The following is a 23,838-nucleotide window of genomic DNA, read 5'->3' as shown; positions in this document are numbered from 1 at the left end:
AGCAGGAGACCTGTGCTTTTTCTGAGGAGGGCCTCTTTGTTATCATCTAGAGGTGGCGGCCATTTTCTCAAGTCCACGACTCATTGTACCAAGTCAATGACCCAGCAGCGATGGAGAGGAGAGGAAAGCGAGTTCTCGTTTTTCCGTCCTCGAGCGCTACGTATCCCCGAGGTTATTTTTGGGCAGCTAGGCCTCTGAGGAAGAAGCTGCACAAGAAAAGGCTTCCCCTGTGTTCCTCAGGAGTTCGGCGTCGGTGAACAGCCGGAAGGCAATCTCCTCACACTCGCAAGACACCCCGCACTCAAATAAGCACCCGAAAGTCAGGGACTCCCCCTCCTCGCACACGGCCAAGTCTGAGTAGCCACTGGGGCCTTCGTGCAGCACCCAGGGGGCTTTCCAGCAATGCTTCTCCAGTGGGGAAGTATTCAGGTAGATGCCCAAATCCAGGCGCTTTCGTTTGTGTGTGGGATGGGAGAAAATCAGCCAGGACTTGGCGCTCTTGGAGGACGTTGAGGAGGGATCCACGCCCAACAGAGGAGTCGATTTGCTTGCATCTTTCTTTTGGCTCAGATCCAACCTGGGGGAGAAACTCGCTACGCTTCCTTGGCAACCATGGGGCGGCTCATACAGCTCTTTGCACAAAGAGGGATTCACAAACTGGTCTCCGTTGTCCTTGCAGAAGGCCCCAGCCCGGTACTTGTGCAGAGTGCGGGCACTGCAGTACAACACTCGGCTATCATCCGGGCAAGTCAGCTCAGCCACTTGGCACTCCGACGTCCACAAGGTCTCCAGCAACTGGCTCCGTCCCCAGCTCTGCCCACCGTCGTCACTATAGAAAGTGAAGCAATGGGGCTTGATCCAGCAGGAAAGCGCGTAGCCAAACAAACGCTTGTGGATGTAGTAGGTGTACGCCGGAACCACCAGGCGCCCCGAGCTCAACTGCAGGCCGTGGCCCGGCCCCACAGCAAAGGTGGCCCAGTTCTTCAAGTCCTCTCCAATCACCTGCTCGGTCAAGTCCGTCGTCTGGCTCCACGTGCGGCCGCCATCTTGGCTGAAGACGTAGCACAGCCGGGCGGCGTTCCTCCCTGTCCGGATCTGGTGCCCCTCCGTAATGTAAGTCTGCACGCAGATGAAGAAGAGGAAGACTCTGCCGCTCTTCTGGTCGTACACCGGGCAAGGGTTCATGGTGCGGTGTTCGGGCAACATGGCAGTCTTCAGGGACTCCTGAGGACCCCACTAGAACAAGACAGAAAGCAAGACCAAAATAGTGAATAGGTTTTCTTTTTCCCTATGGGAGAATGGGACACAACACAGCTGCCTACTGAAAGGGCTTAATCTTCACGGCTGCCAACAAAGGAACACAAATCATGAGAGGGCCAACCCCAAGGTCAGTGTGGCCACAGCAATGCATCCTGGGAAACTTAAGCTCGATGCAGGCCTTCACCTGCAACACATGTAGGGCTAAAATGGGGGCGGGGATGTGGTTAATCTTGCCCCCCACGCCCCTGGCCTCATCAGAAACCTTCACACCTTGAGCACAAAGGTCTCTGTAGAGCGGCTTAACATTTTTTTTATTCCAGCCAGAGAACATTGGTTCGGGGTGGATTAAAATAAAAATAAATAAATAAGTAATGTAAGTGTGTTCAGTTGAATGCGATTATAAGCCCCTGTCTCAGGGATGGGACACCTGAAGGTTCCTCACCTGGCCTGTGGAGGCTACAGCTCCCTCCACGGACCCCACCTTTTCCCCTCCCTAAACTCCTCCCCCTGGCTTGGAGGCCAATGGGAGTTTGGGGAGAAGCTGGCGAGTGGAATATGAGTTTACAAGGAGACACCCCTGCACCCCACTCAGCCTTCATGTTATATAGACCTTTGTGCTGGCCATGCAAGAGTGCTCCCCTATATCCCACCCACCCACCCTAATGCATGTTGCAAACCAACACCTGCACAGGACTTTAGCCTTGACCTAATCCGGAAACTGACGCTCCTCAGCCAACACTCCCAGAATGCATTCCAGTACGCTTCCCGAAACCCGCCACCAAAACGATCAAATGTTTTGATCCTTCTCCTGTATTTCAAAAGAGAGCTTTGAATTAGAGGCCGCCTTCCACACTAAGGTGTTTCCAAACAGGTCTGTCATAGAATCATAGAATAGCAGAGTTGGAAGGGGCCTACAAGGCCATCCAGTCCAACCCCCTGCTCAATGCAGGAATCCACCTTAAAGCATCCCTGACAAATGGTTGTCCAGCTGCCTCTTGAATGCCACTAGTGTGGAAGAGAGCCCACGACCTCCCTAGGTAACTGATTCCATTGTCGTACTGCTCAAGAATCATAGAACCATAGAATAGCAGAGTTGGAAGGGGCCTACAAGGCCATCCAGTCCAACCCCCTACTCAAGGCAGGAATCCACCCTAAAGCATCCCTGACAGATGATTGTCCAGCTGCCTCTTGAAGGCCTCTAGTGTGGGAGAGCCCACAACCTCCCTAGGTCACTGGTTCCATTGTCATACTGCTCGAACAGTCAGGAAGTTTTTCCTGATGTCCAGCTGGAATCTGGCTTCCTTTAACTTGATCCCGTTATTCCGTGTCCTGCACTCTGGGAGGATCGAGAAGAGATCCTGGCCCTCCTCTGTGTGACAAGCTTTTAAGTATTTGAAGAGTGCTATCATGTCTCCCCTCAGCCTTCTCTTCTCCAGGCTAAACATGCCCAATTCTTTCAGTCTCTCTTCACAAAATTCCTGTTTAGAAAATCGCAGGCAACCACGCGTGCAGATAATAATCACACACGCTTTGGGGAAGTGTAAACCTGGCGTCCCTGACCTAGAAAGCGTTAGATTTTTTTTTTAATTTGGAAGGCAAGACAGTCTGGAATGAGCATGCTCTCTATTTTCAGGCCTGCTTTAAATAGTGCTCCAATTCCCTGCCCAACGCCAGAGTAAAAGCGTCCCTCAGATTATGCCCTGAAGAAGGGCAGCGCCGTTCAGCAGCTGCAGGCCCCAAAATTCAGACTGCATTCCTACAATGATGCTGATGTTGTAGACTGTGGAATCCCAGAGGAATCTCATTGTGAAGGGGGTCACAGCTGAAGGGCAGCCGGAGAAAAGTGGGGCTCCCGTTCTCCGCATGATTTGTGGTCCTTCCCCAGGTCTTGCGGAAGCTAATAAAACCATGTAAAAATCAGCTTTGGTTCATTATAGAAAAAGCAGGATAATATTTTTTCAAATAAGTTTGCCTATTTGTATTCAGATGGCAGAATTCTGCATTTTTAAGTGTAGTATTATGCTTTCACAGCTGGAATCTGTTTTTATCGATTCATGTTGTGCCTCATTATAATATTTTGTTCTGGATACTGGGATCCTTAAATTGTTTGCTTGCTGATAGTCAGAAGGCAACTATAAATGAGCGATTTATTACACGCTCATGGTTGGCCACTCATGGAAGTTTTCAGGTCAATTACACAATGTCATCAATGACCGGGATGTCTTCCATAGTATCCCCTGGAAATCCCAGTATGAAAAGAAACCACTTTTAAAGTGGTAATAGCTGGAAAAAAGTGGGATCTCCCACCACCAGAAGGTACTGTCTCAACAGAAGTGAAGGGAGGGGAAGTATTCAATTCAAAGCACGTGATCACCCCTCTCCTCCCATGTAATGCAGCCCATAACAATCGCGTGAAAGAACCGGGAAGTACAAAGACCCCAGGTAAACTATGTGATTTCCCTTAATGTAGAGACACTGAGAGATGATCAATGGATACTCCATGCCTGAGAAATGATGACTGGAACTTTCTCTCTCTGGAACTTCTTGCCTTTGAAGTTCAACACCCATGAGTTTGGGAAGGCGACACCTTTCAGCTAGCAGCCATGCGCAGAGAAGCATTAGGGTAGCTTAAATTTGGGGAGCAGAAAGCCCAGAGGCCTTGGCTGGATTTAGCCAAGAAATGGAGTGCAGCCTTGCAGGGAATGCAACAGATGCTCTCTGGGAATTTGATGCAGGAACAGCACTTTTTCTCCCTTTTGCTTCCACTGTCATATACTGGGACTTAAGCCAAATGCATCTGTGTTATGTTCTCAGCAACGTTTCAAATTACTTAAGCCAGCTAGTGCATGTGGGTGTGGGTGTTTATATATATGCTCCTCACCTATTAATTACACAGCCTGAATGGCAAGTCATTAACCCTTACCTTCTATTCAGGGCTGGCGCCAGACTATATTGCGCCCTAGGCAGGCGCGTTCTGAATCCTCCGCCCTGCCCCCCCCGCTCTCGCCCCCCTTGCTCACCCGCCCCGTCCCCTCGCCCCCGCTCGCTCACCCCCCTCGCCCGCCCGCCTGCTCACTTACTGCTCCCCCTTTGCTCGCCTGCCCCCCCACTTGCTCACCGCTCGCTCGCTCGCTCACCGCCCACTCGCTCACTCACAGGCCCCCCTCACCCGCTCGCCGCCGCCCCTCGCCCGCCCGCCCACCCGCTCGCTCACTTACCGCTCTCCCCCTCGCTCGCCCACTCCCGCCCGCTCCTGACTTTGAAGCCAGGATGCTGGGGTTGGGGAGCGGGGCATAGGCTTCGAAGCAGCACGCCCGGAAGTGGCTTCCTGGCGCGCTGTACTGAAACCTCCGCCCCACCCCCTCCACGCCTGCTCCTGGCTTTGAAGCCAGCATTCTGGGTTTGGGTGGCGGGGCGGTGGCTTTGAAGCAGCGCGCCCAGAAGTGGCTTCCTGGCGCGCCGTACTGAAGCCTCCGCCTCCAACCGTAGCGTCCTGGCTTCGAAGGAGCCAGGATGCTGGGGGCGGCCGGCGGCCGAGGCAGCGGCTTTGGAACAGCGCGCCTGGAAGCTGCTCTCGGAGAGCAGCTTCCGGGTGCACTGTTCGGCGCCCTCCTTTGCTTGGCGCTCTAGGCCGCCGCCTGAGTTGCCTCTATGGCAGCGCCGGGCCTGCTTCTATTCTTTACACCAGCCTGCTGGCTATGGAAGTTGGTTGTTATAATCCAAACATCCAGAGGACGCCACGTTGCAGAAGCCTGTCTTATGTTCTAACCTTGGAGGTTCCAGTATTTTAAAGCCTATTATTTCTGCGGGTGACTTTTGAAAAACACTTGTTGAAAAGCACATGTTGTCTAAGAGCCACTTATGAAGACGGGAGTCAAAGCAGTTTTTACTGGGTGAACGCAAGACGGCTTCAGCATGCCCCAACCTCAAATTAAAGTTGGAATTGTTCTACTGGCACGATTGATTTTGTTTGAATTAACTTGTCCGATGATGTTGATGACAGTACAGGCAATTGACTAGACCTCAGCTTCTTTGTGATTTGTGCATTCCACCAAGGGTTGGCCCTCCATTTTGCAGGGGTACGAATTTTACAATGACACCCCTGAGTCTCCTGGAGTTGCTCAGGCCTTGCAGTGCCCCCACTACAATTTCCCATAATTTATGGAAATGGGGAATGTGTAAGAATATTTAATTGTACGAACAGGCACTCCTTTTAAAACGATAAAATACGAACTGAAAAATAGCCCCGCTACTTTTGCACACGCGCTACATGCAGCCTTCCTCAACCTGAGGCGCTCCAGATGTGTTGGACTACAACTCCCAGATTGCCCCAGCCAGCTGGCTGGGGCATTCTGGGAGATGCAGTCCAACACATCTGGAGCACCCCAGGTTGAGGAAGGCTGCGCTACAGGAAGGACTTCTACCTGGACAGAGTTTCCTTCCTTCTGACCCCGTCTCATCACCAGGAACTTGGCGGCTTCATCTCTGGGCGAGGAGCGCTCCTCTGCGAATGCCAGGAAAGCGGACTCGGTGGGCAGGTAGAGCAGCGCTGGGATGCGGTAGGTGAGGCCCCCTCGCTTCTTCTGGCTGAAAAGAGTCACCTTCCCCGAGACAGCCTGAGCCTCAGCCATGTTTTCTGGGCATGCAGAAATGTTCTGGGAAGGGGGGGGGGGAAGAAAAGAAGATCAGAAGAAAAGGGAAGAACCATATCTCAGTAGTAGAATCCGTGCTTTGCACAAGAACCCAGGCTTAACCCCCTGGCAGGGAAAGAATTCTGTCCACAACCCTTGAGGTCACAAAGAAGAGAAACTTAGGCCTTAGCTAGACCTAAGGTTTATCCCGGGATTGTCCCGGGGTCATCCCTGTGCATCTAAATGACACACAAGAGATCCCGGGAGCAGGCAGGGACGACCCCGGGACGAACCTTAGGTCTAGCTAAGACCACATTCTCAGGATACAAAACATTGGTGACTCCAGTACTGTACTCAGGAGACAGTATTTTTGCTGGAAGAAATTCTGCAGACATTTTTTACCTCCTGAAGAAGGCCTCAGAAGAAAGGATTGGCCAAAACACATCAGGCTTCTTGTCAATAAATCTATTTTGCATCCTGAAAACATTTTGTGACCTGCTTTAGACGCTCATCTGAAGAGTCACTACCAGTCAGCGTGACTATGCTGAGCCAGAGGGACCTGTGGTCTGACTCGTAGGGCAGCTTTCTATGTTTAGGGTAACCAGAAGGAAAGGAGAACAGGGCTCCTGAATCTTTAAAAGGGAATTTCAGCAGGTGTCATTTGCATGCATGCAGCACCTGGTGCAATTCCCTCTTCCTCACAACTCGGTGAAATTTCTTTTTCATCACAACAGTTAAAGCTGCAGGAGACCTGCCCTCTTTACCAGCTATAAAAGAGGGCAGGGCTCCTGCAGCTTTAATTGTTGTGATGAAGAGGGCATTTCACCAGGTGCTACATGCATACAAATGACACCTCCTGAAAGTGTGGTGTAGTGTCTAAAGTGTTGGACTGGGAGTCGGGAGATCCAGATAAATAAATAAGTGTTGGACTGGGAGTTGGGAGATCCAGATAAATAAATAAATGCCCTTTTTTATACAACTGTTAAAGCTACAGGAGCCCTGTCCTCCTGTTCATATGGTCTCCCCATGTTCCTGACTGTTAGAGCAGTACAACAATGGAATCAGTTGCCTGTTGAGGTTGTGGGCTCTCCCACACTAGAGGCCTTCAAGAGGCAGCTGGACAAGCATCTGTCAGGGATGCTTTAGGGTGGATTCCTGCATTGAGCAGGGGGTTGGACTGGATGGCCTTGTAGGCCCCTTCCAACTCTGCTTTTCTATGATTCTATGATTCTATGTTCTTAACGGTTGAGATGCAACATCCGTCCTCATAACCTTAAAAGGAGCAAGACAAGGGATCCAGCAGGAGCAAGGTTTCTGTGTTCTCAAAACCCAGGCTCTGAATGCATGCGACATTTCAGCTCAGAGGGCTAGCCCAGCAGTACAGGGCGGCAGGTTGGAAAAAGCTGTTCTGGGAAGTTGCTGAGAGTAGGGATCAGGGCCCCTTTTCCACCCCGCCACCCCCCTTTTCCTTATGGGCCTGGGGTGGTTGATGTGATCATATAGTTAAGTGACACATAGAAATAATAATAATAATAATAATAATAATGCACAATCTTAGATTCCCTCTTGCTGTCTTATTAAATTAGGGCAATTTTCCAAAGTTAATTAGCAAGGGTGTGTGATTATTCTGCATGCCCCCCATCTTTTCTTTAAATGAGGGCAATAGTTGTTGTTTTTTAAATGAGGGCAATTTCCCAAAGTTAATTAGCAAGGGGGTGTGATTATTCTGCATGCACCCACCCAGGGGCTTTCCTTTTCTTTAACCCCCCCCCCCGCAATAACTCACTGTGCAACGGATTCCTCGTAGTGCAAACGGGCCCAGCATTTGTGGGGGGAGCTGGATCAGCCCCACACATGCAGCGTAGCCGAGAGAGGGGCGGCGCGTGTGTCCGGGCGGGGAGCGGCCTGGTTTGCCCTTGCAAGCTGTGGGAGGGGCGAGGAAGCCCGGGGCGGAGCAGCCAACCAAGGAGGCTGGAGCTCTGCGGAGCCGTAGACTTGTGTTAGACTGATAGTGAAGAGGAGGATTCGTGAAGTTCTTCTCTGTCAACTCCAGTCCCTGCCTTTAACCTAGGGTGACCTTATGGAAAGGAGGACTGGGCCCCTGTATCTTTAACAGTTGCATAGAAAAGGGAATTTCAGCATTTGTCATTTGTATATATGGAGAACCTGGTGAAATTCCGTCTTCATCACAACCGTTAAAGCTGCTGGTACCCTGCCCTCTTTTGTATCTCATCAGTAGGGCAGGGCTCCTGCACCTTTAAATGTTGTGAAGAAGAGGGAATTTCACCAGGTGCTGCATGCATACATAAATGACCCCTGCTGAAATTCCCTTTTCTATGCAACTGTTAAAAGATACAGGAGCCCTGTCCTCCTTTCCATGTGGGCACCCTATCTAACCGGCAACATAAACTGCAGCGCTGTCTAGTTGCAGCCTTGCCGCTCCCTAACACTATTTTTCCATATTGATTGATTTAGGGTGGCCCTATGAAAAGGAGGACCGGGCTCCTGTATCTTTAACAGTTGCATAGAAAAGGGGATTTCAGCCGGTGTCGTTTGTATGCATGCAGCACCTGGAGAAATCCCCTCTTTATCACAATGTGAAATTATTAAAGCAATTTTTTTTAATTGGCTCGCCTCATTGAATCCTGCCACCTTGATACCTGAACTACAAAGAAGAAGTTCCAGAGCATGAATGCCTTGAAGTCTTGCAACTTGGCACCAAACCTCGCTCAGACCTATATGATGACCTCGAGTTGTTTACCGATGGATCCAGCTACAATTGTACAACAAGCAGCTGAACTCGTAGTATGCACAGAAGCCCTGATTCTTGTTTCAGGCAAAAGACTATATTTACTGATTCAAAATATCACATGGACAGATTTGGAAAGAAAGAAGATTTGTGACTGCCCATAGAGCAGTGACCCATGGAGAATTAACAGTTGATCTGTTAGAAGCCCTGATGTTGCCAAAAGAATTGGCTAATTTGTCTACAAACGTGCTGCCATGATTGGAGCTAGCCCATTTCTCAGTATTTGAATCCACCTTATGAAAAAGAAGACTTGGAATTAGCACAATAACTCAAAGTTTTCGAGAACCCAGAAAGATGGGATTTGTTACCCCTGATGTGCCAAGAATCATCATGACCTCCCTGTTTAAAGACCTGAATCAGCCAAAGAATATAAATGCTCAGTGAATTGTTTTTACTGGCCTCATTTGTAAATGCATCAAAAGAAAAGCCCCTGCAGACATGGACTTGTTATCTTTTTTTTAAGAATCCAGACTGACTTTGTTGAAATATAAAAGTTTTTTGAACGCCTACTTGTTTTTGTTCAGGTTTTTTTCTGAACACCTACTGTTTTGTTCAGGCCTGAAACCTGAAACTAGATCTAAATCAGATCTAGAAAGCTATTTTACTTCTTAGGTAGTGTAGAATATGGCACTTTTGTCCTAAAAATAGGCTGGCATCTCATGAAGATTCCAGTCTGGTAGGCAGATAGAGTTAATAGGACCCTGAAAAGAGACCCTAGCAAAAATTAAATTAGAAATTTCCTTGAAATGGGTGGATGTATTTCCAATTGCATTGTTAAAGTCAGAAAAGGTCTTAAATTGTTTCATTTTGAACTAATGTTTAGTGGGGGAACAAGGAAAAAATTAAATAGGAATAGGGGAATGTTTTATTCCAAGAATATGTAATTGCCCTGCAGTTTTCTCTTTTTCAGCTCCATCGTTACCTGCACCTTTCCAGAGATTGTCGTTAGAAGAACCCTGCTTGTTTCAGCCTACCTGCTTAAAAGTAGGACCCCAGAATTGAAAAAGCCCTTGCTGCTTTGTACTTGTAAGTGAAATTATTAAGAGACAGATAAATGGACACATTGTTCTAAAATAAAGCATCCCCTGTGTCAGGAGGACACAGGCAAAGCAAAGGTCATTTGCCTTCTGGTGCACGGGAAGCCACCAGCAACACAGGCGAAGCATGGAGCAACCTAAAGTACTCAGCCCAACATTTAAAGGACACTAAAGTTAAATTTGACAAACTAATGAGCTTACATGTGTGTGAAGATTGTGTAGCTGTAATTTTGATAATTGTTACTTTAGTAGTTCCAAGTGTTTCTTTAATTGCCAGAGCAAATGTTTTTAAGAAAGGATTTGTGTCTTTTACCACTCATAAGTGACTTGGCTTCGTTCCACAATTGCCAAATGTTCTTTGCAAAACGCTTATCTTCCTGCCTTGCAAAAGCTTGTCATCACCACACAAGCCAAAATATAAGATAATTAAAGGTTCAGAATTGTGTACACATATTATGATTCTACCCAAGGACTTTTAGAGCCCTACGTTAGTTGTAAATGAAAGTTAACAAAGGATCATAGAATAGCAGAGTTGGAAGGGGCCTACAAGGCCATCAAGTCCAACCCCCTGCTCAGTGCAGGAATCCACCCTAAAGCATCCCTGACAGTTAGTTGTCCAGCTGCCTCTTGAATGTCTCTAGTGTGGGAGACCCCACAACCTCCCTAGGTAACTGATTCCACTGTCGCACTGCTCTAACAGTTAGGAAGTCCAGCCGGAATCTGGCTTCTTTTAACTTGAGCCTGTTATTCCGTGTCTTGCATTCTGAGAAGAGATCCTGGCCCTCCTCTGTGTGACGGCCTTTTAAGTATTTGAGGAGTGCTGTCATGTCTTCTCTCAATCTTCTCTTCTCCAGGCTGGACATGCCCAGTTCTTTCGGTCTCTCTTCATAGGGCTTTGTTTCTAGACCTCTGATCATCCTGGTTCATAGAATCATAGAATCATAGAATAGCAGAGTTGGAAGGGGCCTACAAGGCCATCGAGTCCAACCCCCTGCTCAATGCAGGAATCCACCCTAAAGCATCCCTGACAGATGGTTGTCCAGCTGCCTCTTGAATGCCTCTAGTGTGGGAGAGCCCACAACCTCCCTAGGTAGCTGATTCCACCATCGCACTGTTCTAACAGTCAGGAAGGTTGCCCTCTTCTGAACACGCTCCAGCTTGTCTGCATCCTTCTTGAATTGTGGAGCCCAGAACTAGACACAATACTCTAGATGAGGCCTAACCAGGGCTGAATGGAGAGGAACCAGTACCTCACGTGATTTAGAAGCTATACTTCTCTTAATGCAGCCCAAAATAGCATTTGCCTTTCTTGCAGCCATATTGCACTATTGGCTCATGTTCAGCTTGTGATCTACAACAATTCCAAGATCCTTCTCGTTTGTAGTATTGCTGAGCCAAGTGTCCCCCATCTTGTAACTGTGCATTTGGTTTCTATTCCCTAAATGTAGAACTTGTCATTTATCCCTATTAAGTTTCATTCTGTTGTTTTCAGCCCAGCACTCCAGTCTATCAAGATCACTTTGAAGTTTGTTTCTGTCTTACCCAATTTTGTGTCATCTGCAAATTTGATCAGCGTTCCCTACACCTCTTGACAAATCCATGTTGGCATCTAGTAATCACTGCATTGATTTCAAGGTGTTTACAGATTGACTTCTTTATAATCTGCTCCAGAATTTTCCCAGAGATGACTGGTCTGTAGTTCCCAGGTTCCCAGGTTCCTTTTTGCCCTTTTTTGAAGATAAGGACAACGTTAGCCCTCCTCCAGTCGTCCGGCACCTCACCCGTCTTCCATGATTTTGCAAAGATAATACACAAGGGTTCTGAGAGTTCTTCTGCTAGCTCCTTCATTACTCTTAGATACAGTTCATCGGGCCCTGGAGATTTAAACTCATTCAGGGAAATTAGGTGTTCTTTGACCATTTCTTTATCAATCTCAAACTGCAATCCTGTCTCCTCAACTTCTGCTTCACTTTTTCCAGGAGGGAGTCATAGACCCGCTTTAGGAGAAGACCGAGGCAAAGTAGGAATTAACCACTTCAGCCTTTTCTTTGTTGACTGTTATCAATTTGCCTTCCTCATTAAGCAGTTGAACCACCCACTGATGATCTATTTAGATGGCTCACTAGTTATCCAATATGGACTAGTTAAAAGAGGGATTTCTTGCATTGTATTTTGTTGTAATGATTTTTGTTTATCCTTGCTTTTTGCCTTCCCTGTATTTTGTCTCTTGTGAAAAGTCTTGCAAAATCTGTAATCCACCAGCAAATGTATTTGTATTGTGAAGCCTTAGCCACAGATGATCTAAAGGAAGCTAGCAAGCTTAAGTTTTGTATTGCTTTAAAGGGGGGAAATGTTAGCATAACCACCTCCATTTTTAACAGGAACTGTAAAATCTCCATTGCACACCAAGCGAAATGTCATGTACCCGAGGGCGTCTTCAAGGATGTCTCCTGTGTAACTGTCTTATCTATCCAAAACAATAGCTTCATTGCTCCAGGCAAAAAGTTAACTTGGAGCAACTTACTGTTGCAAAGGAATGTTTTGCAGAAGATAAGGGGGGGCTCTGGTGTTACATTCTGATTGGTTAATGCTGCTACTGGGCCCTGCCCCTTGAAAGCTTTAATACTGTACCATATTCCCTATGTCTTTTGTCTGATTGCTCCCTTTGAAGAGACCAGGCCTTGATTACTAATCAATAAAGCGCTTTTGAACCCTCTGTCGCTGGAATGGTGGAGTCGTGCTTAAGGGCTGTTTGGATCTCATCCTTGGGTGAAAAGAACATTGATCTAACAACAACAGTTAAAGCTGCAGGAGCCCTGCCCTCTTTTGTAGCTGGTCAAGAGGACTGGGCTCCTGCAGTTTTAACTGTTGCGATGAAGAGGGAATTTCAACAGGTGCTGCATGCATAACAATGGCACCTGCTGAAATTCTCTTTTCGACGCAACTGTTAAAGATACAGGAGCCCTGTCCTCCTTTTCGTATGGTCACCCTAATTGATTGATTTTTCTATACCACCCAATCGCCTCCCCCCAACCTGGCGCCCTCCAGACATGCTGGACTACAACCCCAGTCATCCCCAGCCAGCCCAAATCCAGGGCTCCATTGTGTTGCATGCGGAGAAGCCTTGCGCGCTGCAGACAACGCTGCGCTTCTTTCCTTACGGAGCGAAAATTCAAATCCATCTGGAAGTGTAAGTCCGTCTACATTTTTCTACATCTATGTTGCGCATCCTTTGAGCCTTATAGCCCCTCCCCTCCTGTAGCCACGCCCATTAGCCGTACACGTATTTTCCTCCTTTTGTCTTTCTTAAAGCAACAGACACGCAGTTTTATTTATTTATTTTATTTATTTACAATATTTATATACCGCTCCCCATTCAGAATAAAATCACATTAAAAGTACATTTTAAAAGAAACAAAGTGCAAAATAAGCCATGGCTGGTTGTTAAGAGAAGGCTTTCTGGAATAACTACATTTTCAGGAGGTGCCCGAAGGAATACAAAGTTGAAGCCTACCTGACCTCCAGTGGCAGGGAATTCCATAGGAGGGGGGCCACCACAATGAAGGCCCTTTCCCTGGTAGACTCCAATCGCAAGACGGGTCTATGTGGAACCGCCAGAAGCATGCCCTTGGAGTTTTAACATTTATTTCCACAAGTGGGGACTCACCGTTAAAATCTCACAATGCAGGCATCCCCAGGAACGCACCCATTCAGAAAAAAAAAAGCCTTGGCATTCACGAGAGGTTTCAGGAAAAGGACATTATCTATCCATCTATAATTTCTTAGCAATATAAGCTTTATAAAATGGCATAAGAAATATCATAATTACAAACATATGAAAGAAAAACATTAGGATTAATGTCTGGTTTGCATCCAAGTTGAACAAGTTATAAGAAGTTTTCTTTGATATGGTTATCTTTGTGCTTGTGATTTTATTCCTTGTGTGTGTGTTTTAATAAACCTTATATTTATAAGAACTGGTATAAGGGATGGCAAAGGAGAGTCTATTCCATGCAACTTTTAGATATCTTCCACCATCCAATAGGCATCAAGAAGTAAATACAGAAAGGGCTCATAGTTCATAGTAAATACAGAAAGGGCTCATAGAAAGACGCAGACAAGCTGGAGCGTGTTCAGAAGAGGGCAACCAGGATGATCAGGGGTCTGGAAACAAAGCCCTAGGAAGAGAGACTGAAAGAACTGGGCATGTTTAGCCTGGAGAAGAGAAGATTGAGGGGAGACATGAGAGCACTCTTCAAATACTTAAAAGGTTGTAACACAGAGGAGGGCCAGGATCTCTTCTCAGTCCTCCAGAGTGCAGGACACGGAATAACGGGCTCAAGTTAAAGGAAGCCAGATTCCAGCTGGACATCAGGAATAACTTCCTGACTGTTAGAGCAGTATGACAATGGAATCAGTTACCTAGGGGGGTGGGGTGGGCTCTCCCACACTAGAGGCCTTCAAGAGGCAGCTGGACAGCCATCTGTCAGGGATGCTTTAGGGTGGATTCCTGCATTGAGCAGGGGGTTGGACTCGATGGCCTTGTAGGCCCCTTCCAACTCTGCTTTTCTATGATTCTATGATACATTTCCAGCCAGGTTGGCTGCTTCCAACGTTGCAGAAGCATCCATACACCGGCAGATACCAACAGTTTTTACTGTGAGCTGCTTTGAGAACTATTTCCTTGGTGGAAAGACAGGGTGTAAATCAGGTATATATACATCAGTCCTATGTAAAAATTTTAGCACAAGGATGGAGCACTGAGACCTCCAGGGCTAGAAAAATAATCTGGATGGCTACTTTGCTAAAAATCCGATGCCTTGAAGATAGAAACGGTTGAAGTTTTGGAAAAGATGGCCACAGCATGGCATTTTCTGGTGCCCAGGTGGTTTCCAGCCATGTGTAAGGTAAAAGGAAATAAATTGGAAGAGGTCAGCAGTTTCCAGGATAACACCCATGGGGACAGAGAAGAGCAAAATTGAGGAGGGCGCTGAAGTCACTGTCACAGCCGGACCCCTAAAGTCCTGCTTAGCAGACCTTCCGCTTCTAAGGTTTCAGCAAGAATGGGCTACTTGCTGGCCAGCGTTTCCTTTCAATGTTCAGGGGGAGAGGCGCTGTTCCACCAAGGGTGAGCTGTTCCACCTGCTCCCCACCCCCACCTGGAGGCTTTAAAAGCAAGGCTGGAGCTGAAGAGAGGTGCTGCTTCAGGGGGAGAAACGCTGTTCCACCAAGGGTGAGCTGTTCCACCTGCTCCCCTCCTCCCCCACCTGGAGGCTTTAGAAGCAGGGCTGCAGCTGGGGAGAGGTGCTGCTTCAGGGGGAGAAACGCTGTTCCACCAAGGGTGAGCTATTCCACCTGCTCCCCTCCCCCCCCACCTGGAGGCTTTAGAAGCAGGGCTGCAGCTGGGGAGAGGTGCTGCTTCAGGGGGAGAGGCGCTGTTCCACCAAGGGTGAGCTATTCTACCTGCTCCCCTCCCCCCCCACCTGGAGGCTTTAAAAGCAAGGCTGGAGCTGAAGAGAGGTGCTGCTTCAGGGGGAGAAACGCTGTTCCACCAAGGGTGAGCTATTCCACCTGCTCCCCTCCCCCCCACCTGGAGGCTTTAGAAGAAGGGCTGCAGCTGGGGAGAGGTGCTGCTTCAGGGGGAGAGGTGCTGTTCCACCAAGGGTGAGCTATTCTACCTGCTCCCCTCCCCCCCCACCAGGAGGCTTTAGAAGAAGGGCTGCAGCTGGGGAGAGGTGCTGCTTCAGGGGGAGAGGTGCTGTTCCACCAAGGGTGAGCTATTCTACCTGCTCCCCTCCCCCCCACCAGGAGGCTTTAGAAGCAGGGCTGCAGCTGGGGAGAGGTGCTGCTTCAGGGGGAGAGGCGCTGTTCCACCAAGGGTGAGCTATTCTACCTGCTCCCCTCCCCCCCCACCTGGAGGCTTTAGAAGCAGGGCTGCAGCTGGGGAGAGGTGCTGCTTCAGGGGGAGAGGCGCTGTTCCACCAAGGGTGAGCTATTCCACCTGCTGCCCTCCCCCCCCACCAGGAGGCTTTAGAAGCAGGGCTGCAGCTGGGGAGAGGTGCTGCTTCAGGGGGAGAGGCGCTGTTCCACCAAGGGTGAGCTATTCTACCTGCTCCCCTCCCCCCCCCACCTGGAGGCTTTAAAAAACAGGGCTGGAGCTGAAGAGAGGTGCTGCTTCAGGGGGAGAAATGCTGTTCCACCAAGGGTGAGCTGTTCCACCTGCTCCCCTCCCCCCCCACCTGGAGGCTTTAGAAGCAGGGCTGCAGCTGGGGAGAGGTGCTGCTTCAGGGGGAGAGGTGCTGTTCCACCAAGGGTGAGCTATTCTACCTGCTCCCCTCCCCCCCACCTGGAGGCTTTAGAAGCAGGGCTGCAGCTGGGGAGAGGTGCTGCTTCAGGGGGAGAGGCGCTGTTCCACCAAGGGTGAGCTATTCTACCTGCTCCCCTCCCCCCCCACCTGGAGGCTTTAAAAAACAGGGCTGGAGCTGGGGAGAGGTGCTGCTTCAGGGGGAGAGGCGCTGTTCCACCAAGGGTGAGCTATTCTACCTGCTCCCCTCCCCCCCCCACCTGGAGGCTTTAAAAAACAGGGCTGGAGCTGAAGAGAGGTGCTGCTTCAGGGGGAGAAATGCTGTTCCAACCAAGCTTTCTTTTCTTTTTATCTTTTTATCTGGTTTGTTTTGCTGTGAACTTGTATTTAGTATATTTTTGAGTATTATTGTGATGTTGCTGATTACTATATTGTTAAATATTGTTGTTCTAATTTTTGTAAACCGCCCAGAGAGCTTCGGCTATTGGGCGGTATAAAAATGCAAGAAATGAAATGAAATGAAATGTTTGGAAACTTTCATCTTTGAAGTACAAGGTGAAGAAAGCACCAGAGAAGCCAATGTGATAAACGCTCACAGTTCTAGTCCCATATGAACCAGCCCGGGCTTTAAGATCTTCAGAGAAGGCTCTTTTCTCAGTACCACCATCATCAGGGGTGCGTTTAATATCAAGGAGGGTGAGGGCCTTCTTGGTAGCTGCTCCCAGGCTTTGGAACTCCCTGCCAAGGGAGGCTGTGTTGGCTCCCTCCCTGCCGTCCCTCCACTGGCAGGCAATATTATTTTATTCAAGCAGGGTTTTGGCACGTAAGCTGGTCGGTTGCGTGCTGGTTTGGCTGCATTTTTAATTGCGTTTAAAATGTATTTATTTTACGATTGAATGCCTCACATGCAGGTTTGGGGAACCCATCAGGTACGATTAAGTGACCAGAAGTTCCGTACTGCTTCTATATCTGATCTGGGCCCCGTGAAACTAAGGCAACGGCTATTGTGTAAAATTATGAGGTTTTCTGTGCTCTTTCCAATGAAGTAGGGTGTGTTTAGCATTACCTTAGAGGCGGCAGCCATTTTGTAAAGCCATGACGTCACAAAGACTTAGGGTGACCATACAGAAAGGAGGACCGGGCTCCTGTATCTTTCACAGTTGTATAGAAAAGGGAATTGCAGCAGGTGTCACTTGTATGCACCTAGCACCTGGGAAAAGCCCTTCATTGCAACAGTTAAAGCTGCAGGAGCCCTGCCCTCTTTTGTATCTGGTGGTCACTCAAGTATAGCTCCTGCAGCTTTAACTGTTGTGATGAAGAGGGAATTTCACCAGGTGCTGCATGCATAGGGTGAACATATGAAAATGAGGACAGGGCTCCTGTATCTTTAACAGTTGCAGAGAAAAGGGAATTTCAGCAGGTGTCATTGGTAAATATGGAGAACCTGGTGAAATTCTGTCATCATCACAACAGTTAAAGGTGCAGGAACTATACTAGAGTGACCAGATTTAAAAGAGGGCAGGGCACCTGCAGCTTTAACTGCTGTGATGAAGAGGAAATTTCCCCAGGTTCCCTCTATATACAAATGACACCTGCTAAAATTCCCTTTTCCATACAACTGTTAAAGATACAGGAGCCCTGTCCTCCTTTCCATAGGGTCACCCTATGTATGCATACAAAGGACACCAGCTGAAATTCCCCTTTCAATACAATGGTTAAAGATACAGGAGCTCTGTCCTCCTTTCCAGAGGGTCACCCTATGTATGCATACAAAGGACACCAGCTGAAATTCCCCTTTCAATACAATGGTTAAAGTTACAGGAGCCCTGTCCTCCTTTCCACCTGGTCACCCTGCACAAAGGTGTGCTGAAGAGGAAAATTAGCAGGTTCCCGTGTCCATATTTAGATGATAAATATTCTCGAGTTTAATCGGGGGCAGCTGCAACTCTGAGGGAGAAAGCGGCTCAAGACCAGTCTTCGCCCAGGCTCTTCATCGCTCAACATCGCTGAAGAGTTGGAAGGCGATTTCTTCATAAGGGTTGGACACCCCACACTCAAACAGGCAGCCAAACACCAGCGACATTCCTTCGTTGCATACAGCCAGGTCTGAGTAGGCACTGGGCCCTTTGTACAGCAGCCGGGGCGCTCTCCAGGAATTCATTTCCAGCGGGGAAGTATTCAGGTAGATGCCCAGATCCACACGCTTGTGTCTGCTCGTGGGATGGGAGAAAACCAGCCACGATGCGGTGCTCTTATGGGAGGCTGAGGAGGGATGAACCCCCAGCTCCAGCGGGGACGGGAAACTCAACACACTTCCTTGGCAGCCACCCGGTGGCTCATGCAACTCCTTGGACCGGAAGACTTCTGCAAAACTGTCTCCGCTATCCATGCTGAAGGCTTCAGCCCGTAACCCATGACTGCGAGCGTTGCAATATAACACGCGGCTGTCACCCGGGCCGAGCAGCTCGGCGACCTGGCACTCCGAAGACGGCAAGCTCTTGAGGAGCCAGCCCCGGTGCCAGTTCCGCCCACCGTCATCACTGTAGAAAGTGAAGGAATGAGGTTTCAGCGAGCAGCTGAGTGAGTGACCAAAGCAACGCCTGTGGATGTAATAGGCGTATGCTGGTACCACCAGGCGCCCGGAACTCAACTGGACCCCGTGGCCTGGCCCCACAGCAAAGGTGGCCCAGTTCTTCAAGTTGTCTCCAATCACCTGCTCGGTCAGGTCCGTCGTCTGGCTCCATGAGCGGCCGCCATCTTGGCTGATGACGTAGCACAGCCGGGCGGCGTTCCTCCCGCTCCTGATCTGGTGCATTTCTGTGACTCGGTTCTCCACACAGATAAAGAACAAGAACACGGCGCCACTCTCCTTCTCGTACACAGGGCAGGGGTTCATAGTGCGGTAGTTTGGGAGCGTAGCTGTCATCAGAGACTCCTGCGGGCCCCACTAGAATAAGAGGAAGATCGTGTGGTTAACCACTGGGGTTCTCTACAGCACACAGCCAATCTGCCCTACGCCGTAAAGCAGCAGTTTCTGCAGCCGAAACTCTCCCCACGGCCTGAGTTCGATCCCAGCGGAAGCTGGTTTCAGGCAGCCGGCTTGGGTTGACTCAGCCTTCCATCCTCCCGAGGTCGGTAAAATGAGTACCCAGTTAGCTGGGGGAAAGGTAATAACGGCCGGGGAAGGCAACGGCAAACCACCCCACTATAAGGCCTGCCAAGAAAACGTCAACGAAAGCTGGTGTCCCTCCAAGAGTCAGTAATGACTCAGTGCTTGCACGAGAGGTTCCTTTCCTTCCTTCCTTCCACTTTACCAAGGTGAGGTGAGCCTCCGCCCCCCTCCAAACCCCCTCCCTCACTGGCCATTCTGCCTCATCATTGGCAATTTCCCACATAAATATATATTAAATCTGACAGCGCAGTCATCACTGCTTCCAGTTGCTTCCATGACATTTACAAGTTGTACTAGGTCCTATGGGATACCACTTAGGATGAAATCTAGGGTCACCCCCCCCTCTGATCAGTTCCACGACAAACTGTTCTAGGACACAGTCCGTTTTAGGGCATCAAGAAATTTAACCCCTTTGTCGTGACTGGAACATGCGTTTATTCTGTCAATGTGAGAGGAACTGAATTCTCCCATTATTACATCCATTTGGAGGCCTCCCTGATTTCATTTTCCATCTCAAGGTCACCCTTAGCCTCCTGGATAGCACATTCCTAGTACTAAATTATTTTTATTTTTATTTATTATTGAATTTATATCTTGCCTTTTTTTTTCCTCCAAGGAACCCAAGGCGGCGTACATAATCCTCCTCCTCTCCATGTTATCCTCACAACAACAACAACCCTGTAAGGTAGGTTGGGCTGAGAGTTTGTGACTGGCCCAAAGTTACCCAGTGGGTTTCCATGGCCGAGTGGGGACTAGAACCCGGATCTCCCAACTCCCAGTCCAGCACCTTAGCCACTACACCACACGGGTTCCACAATTAATCGTGGGGCCCGCTTCTGTGGAAGAGTCTGACCCACTTAGGTGTTCTGTTCAACACTATGCCTTCTTTGACATACAGAGCAACAACACTCTCAGTACGCCCTTCCCTGTCCTTCCTGTAGAGTTTACATCCAGAAATTACTGCATCCCACTGGTCCTCTCATTTCCATCAGGTTTCCATAATGCCCACTATATCTAGGTTCTCCTTTAAAACCAAGCACTCCCACTCTCCTACTTTGGATTGGCGGCGTCTAGCATTTGCACAGAAACACCTACATATGGTAGGGTGACCATATTTTGGAAACCAAAAAGGTGGACAACATGGTCGACCCCAAGGGGGCGTGTCCAGTACCAAGGGGGGGTGCCCACCTGAACATAGCCTTGGTCACATGTCTGATTTTACAGCACACATTTAAGACAAATCTGTTCTACATAACATCTTAATGTTAAAATCACTGAAATAAAGAACAAGTGAGAGATTCAATGTATCTGAAATTAACTTCACTCACTCCTACTTTTGTAGGTTTTGCTGTACTTTGAAGCTTTTGCTATACTCTGTGTGTTACATTCTCCCCTTCCCTCAAATATCTTTTCTGACTGTATCTTCACTCATTGCAAGCTGCTGTTGTTGTTAACAGGGTTTGCTACTGGCCCCAGATCTGTTTCAAATTTGGTATGGCTAAAGCTCTACCTAAAAGCTATCATGGTGCCAACTTTCAGCTCTTTATCTTTAAAAATGACAGTTTAAAAATAATAAATCCCTAAAAATCAATGGATGAACGGATCTGTTTCAAATTTGATGTGGCTAAAGCTCTACCTAAAAGCTATCATGGTGCCAACTTTCAGCTCTTTATCTTTAAAAATGACAGTTTAAAAATAATAATTTTAAAACCTCATTTTTAAAAAAATCCCTAAAAATCAATGGATGAACGGATCTGTTTCAAATTTGGTATGGCTAAAGCTCTACCTAAATCCTTTCATGGTACAAAGTTTCATCTCTTTATCTTTAAAAATGACAATTTTAAAAATAATAATTTTAAAACCTCAATTTTTAAAAAATTCCTTAAAAACCAATGGATGAACGGATCTGTTTCAAATTTGGTATGACTAAAGCCCTTCCTAAGAGCTACCATTGTGCCAAGTTTCATGTCTTTATCTTAAAAAATGACGGAGTTATAAGCATTTTTGTTAATTCCCATTAGAGCTGCCCTTTGAAAAAAATCCGGATTTCCCCTCCCCCTCCTGGATTTGCCATCAAAACCCCAGGCAAATCCGGGCAAATCCAGTCATATGGTCACCCTAACATATGGCATCCATCCCCAGATGTCTCTGGCATGTGCATATTCTGCTATGGCACTCAGCTTAGTGTTTCAAGGTCCTCGCTGTGCAGAAAGAAACAGGCCCAGCTCAGCAAGGGAAGCCACCATAGCAACCAGCTTATCCAAAAAATCATGGCTAGGTCAAAACTAACTCCCAGGTTCTGAACCTCTTGGTGGGGAAATTACATCTTCCACACAAAATCCTCGGCCCTCCAAAATCTGTGGTGTTCTAACAACACTTATGACGAGCCTGGATTCAGGTTCAACCTGTTCAACCTCATCCACCTGCTTTTAGTTTCTACACAGATTTAGGGAAGAGGTAGCAGCAGCTGGATGTTGAGAAACGTAGAGCTGGGTGTGGCCAGCAGATGCAAAATAGCCTCTGTCACTAGCTTCATGCAGATGTTGAATAAAATGGGTGCAAGGCCAGGGGAACTTAAGAGTCAAACTGCAGCATCCCGAAGAATGGACTTCTACATGTAATCAGACAGAAAGAGTTGGAACTACCATCACCCCAATGGAAAACTGGAACCAGTGGAAAATAATACTGTGATCTGCAGTATGAGATACACTGTGAGGATCATAGAATCGTAGAGCTGGAAGGGGCCTACAAGGCTATCGAGTCCAACCCCCTGCTCAATGTAGGAATCCACCTTAAAGCATCCCTGACAGGTGGTTGTCCAGCTGCCTCTTGAAGGCCTCTACTGTGGGAGAGCCCACAAGGCAGAGCTGGCAGAGATTAATTGCCCCTGTTGAGCTTTTAAAAAAAGATAATCTGTCAACCAGGGCATCTAAGTAAGCTGTTCTATAACCTGGCCCCCCTCTTTACGGCGGCACATTGGCACATCTGCACAGGAAGGAAGGCAAGTGTGAATTTTCTGGCCCTGCGCCTCTGGAAAAGTTTTTAAAAAAATGAGGGGGGAGGAGAGAAACAAAGTTGTTCCCCTCCTTTTTTTCAATTTTTTAAATCTGTACCTGCGGAGCTCTGCAGATACAGATAATAAAAATAAAAAACAGGAGGGGGGAAAGGAATGAGGCAGCCAGAGGAGGACGTGAAAGGGACTGGCGAACCACGTCTCCTCCCTCCGGCTGCACGTCGTCGTTCCCATTTCTTTTTCTTATCTGTATCTGCAGAGCTCCGCAGATATAGATAATACAATTTAAAAAAGGGAGGAGGAACAACCTGTTCCTTTCCTCCCCCTTGCATTTTTTTTTTTACTTCTCCAGAGGTGTGGGGCCGCCCAGAGCGACCAATCAGGAGGCGCCATGGGCTCTGCTGCCAAAAAAAGTCATGGTAAGTGTCCAACTTTTTTGGAGCGGAGTTTCCAGGGTTTGCCCCCGGATGGCTCGCAATGGCAGCTGCGTCATGTAGATGACGTACCCCCTACTGCAAAGCCACCCCGAGGCAAACCCTTCATGCAGACGTGCCGCTGGTCAGGATCCAGATTGAAATGGGTTGAGATAACTATCCACCACCCTGACTCCAAAATCGCTTTGTTGTCTATTTATTTATTTATTTATTTATTGCATTTTTATACTGCCCAATAGCCGAAGCTCTCTGGGAGGTTCATAATTCACCAAGTTCTTTGCTATGTTATTGATTCTATTTTTCTATTTCTTGGCTGGTTCTTTTAAAATGTAGTTTCTTGGATAGTTTCTACCCACCCAGACTCCTGGCGTAACAAGCTGGAGCGTGTTCAGAGGAGGTCAACCAGGATGATCAGGGGTCTGGAAACAAAGCCCTATGAAGAGAGACTGAAAGAACTGGGCATGTTTAGCCTGGAGAAGAGAAGGCTGAGGGGAGACACGATAGCACTCTTCAAATACTTAAAAGGTTGTCACACAGAGGAGGGCCAAGATCTCTTCTCGATCCTCCCAGAGTGCAGGACACGGAATAACGGGCTCAAGTTAAAGGAAGCCAGATTCCAGCTGGACATCAGGAAAAACTTCCTGACTGTTAGAGCAGTGCGACAATGGAACCAGTTACCTAGGGAGGTTGCTGGCTCTCCCACACTTGAGGCCTTCAAGAGGCAGCTGGACAACCATCTGTCAGGGATGCTTTAGGGTGGATTCCTGCATTGAGCATTGAGCAGGGGGTTGGACTCGATGGCCTTGTAGGCCCCTTCCAACTCTGTTATTCTATGATTCTATGAATATTTTTGTTGCAGGAATCCAACTCCAACATGGCAGAGGAGGCAGAATGAAACAACACAAGACCAAGACCAGCACACAGCGTCTTTGCTGTCCCCACCCCAAGTCACCTGGACGGATGCTCCTTCCTTCCGGCCTCGTCTCATCACCAGGAACTTGGAGTCTTCATCTCTGGGCGTTGAGCGTTCCTCCGCAAATGCCAGGAAAGCGGACTCGGGGGGCAGGTACAGCAGCGCTGGGATGCGGTAGGTGAGGCCTCCAGATGTATCCTGGCGGAAAAGAGCCACCTTCCTGGTGCTGAAATGAGCTTCACCCATGTTGATGAGGAAGACAGAG

The 23,838-nt window shown here is 48.2% G+C and overlaps 1 protein-coding gene across 2 annotated transcripts; it reads right to left on the bottom strand.

Annotated features, from left to right (window-relative positions):
• Positions 1-171: 171 nt before the first annotated feature.
• LOC134399261 (sialidase-3-like) lies at positions 172-23,838 on the bottom strand. 2 transcript variants are annotated; one of them, XM_063127217.1, is made up of 3 exons: positions 23,613-23,838; positions 5,685-5,915; positions 172-1,236 (listed from the first exon to the last, which is right to left on the bottom strand). In XM_063127217.1, exons 1-3 carry the CDS (start codon positions 23,817-23,819, stop codon positions 187-189), a joined length of 1,488 nt encoding a protein of 495 aa, XP_062983287.1. In that variant the 5' UTR covers positions 23,820-23,838; the 3' UTR covers positions 172-186. The 2 variants fall into 2 exon arrangements, with proteins under 2 accessions (XP_062983287.1, XP_062983288.1); XM_063127218.1 differs by lacking the exon at positions 23,613-23,838 and adding an exon at positions 7,678-7,737.

The sequence above is a fragment of the Elgaria multicarinata genome, chromosome 5, assembly GCF_023053635.1.
Source record: "Elgaria multicarinata webbii isolate HBS135686 ecotype San Diego chromosome 5, rElgMul1.1.pri, whole genome shotgun sequence".
Classification (NCBI taxonomy): Eukaryota; Metazoa; Chordata; class Lepidosauria; order Squamata; family Anguidae; genus Elgaria; species Elgaria multicarinata.
This window is presented reverse-complemented; position numbering and strand designations above follow the sequence as displayed.

Bases quoted from the DNA above. Each gene is read 5' to 3' on its own strand.
- LOC134399261 (XM_063127217.1), bottom strand. From the start codon at position 23,819: ATGGGTGAAGCTCATTTCAGCACCAGGAAGGTGGCTCTTTTCCGCCAG. The intron at 5,916-23,612 runs GTGACTTGGGGT...CCCCCTTCCCAG, and splicing joins AGGAAGGAGCATCCGTCCAG to AACATTTCTGCATGCCCAGA. The intron at 1,237-5,684 runs GTAGAAGTCCTT...GTCTTGTTCTAG, and splicing joins AGGAAGGAAACTCTGTCCAG to TGGGGTCCTCAGGAGTCCCT.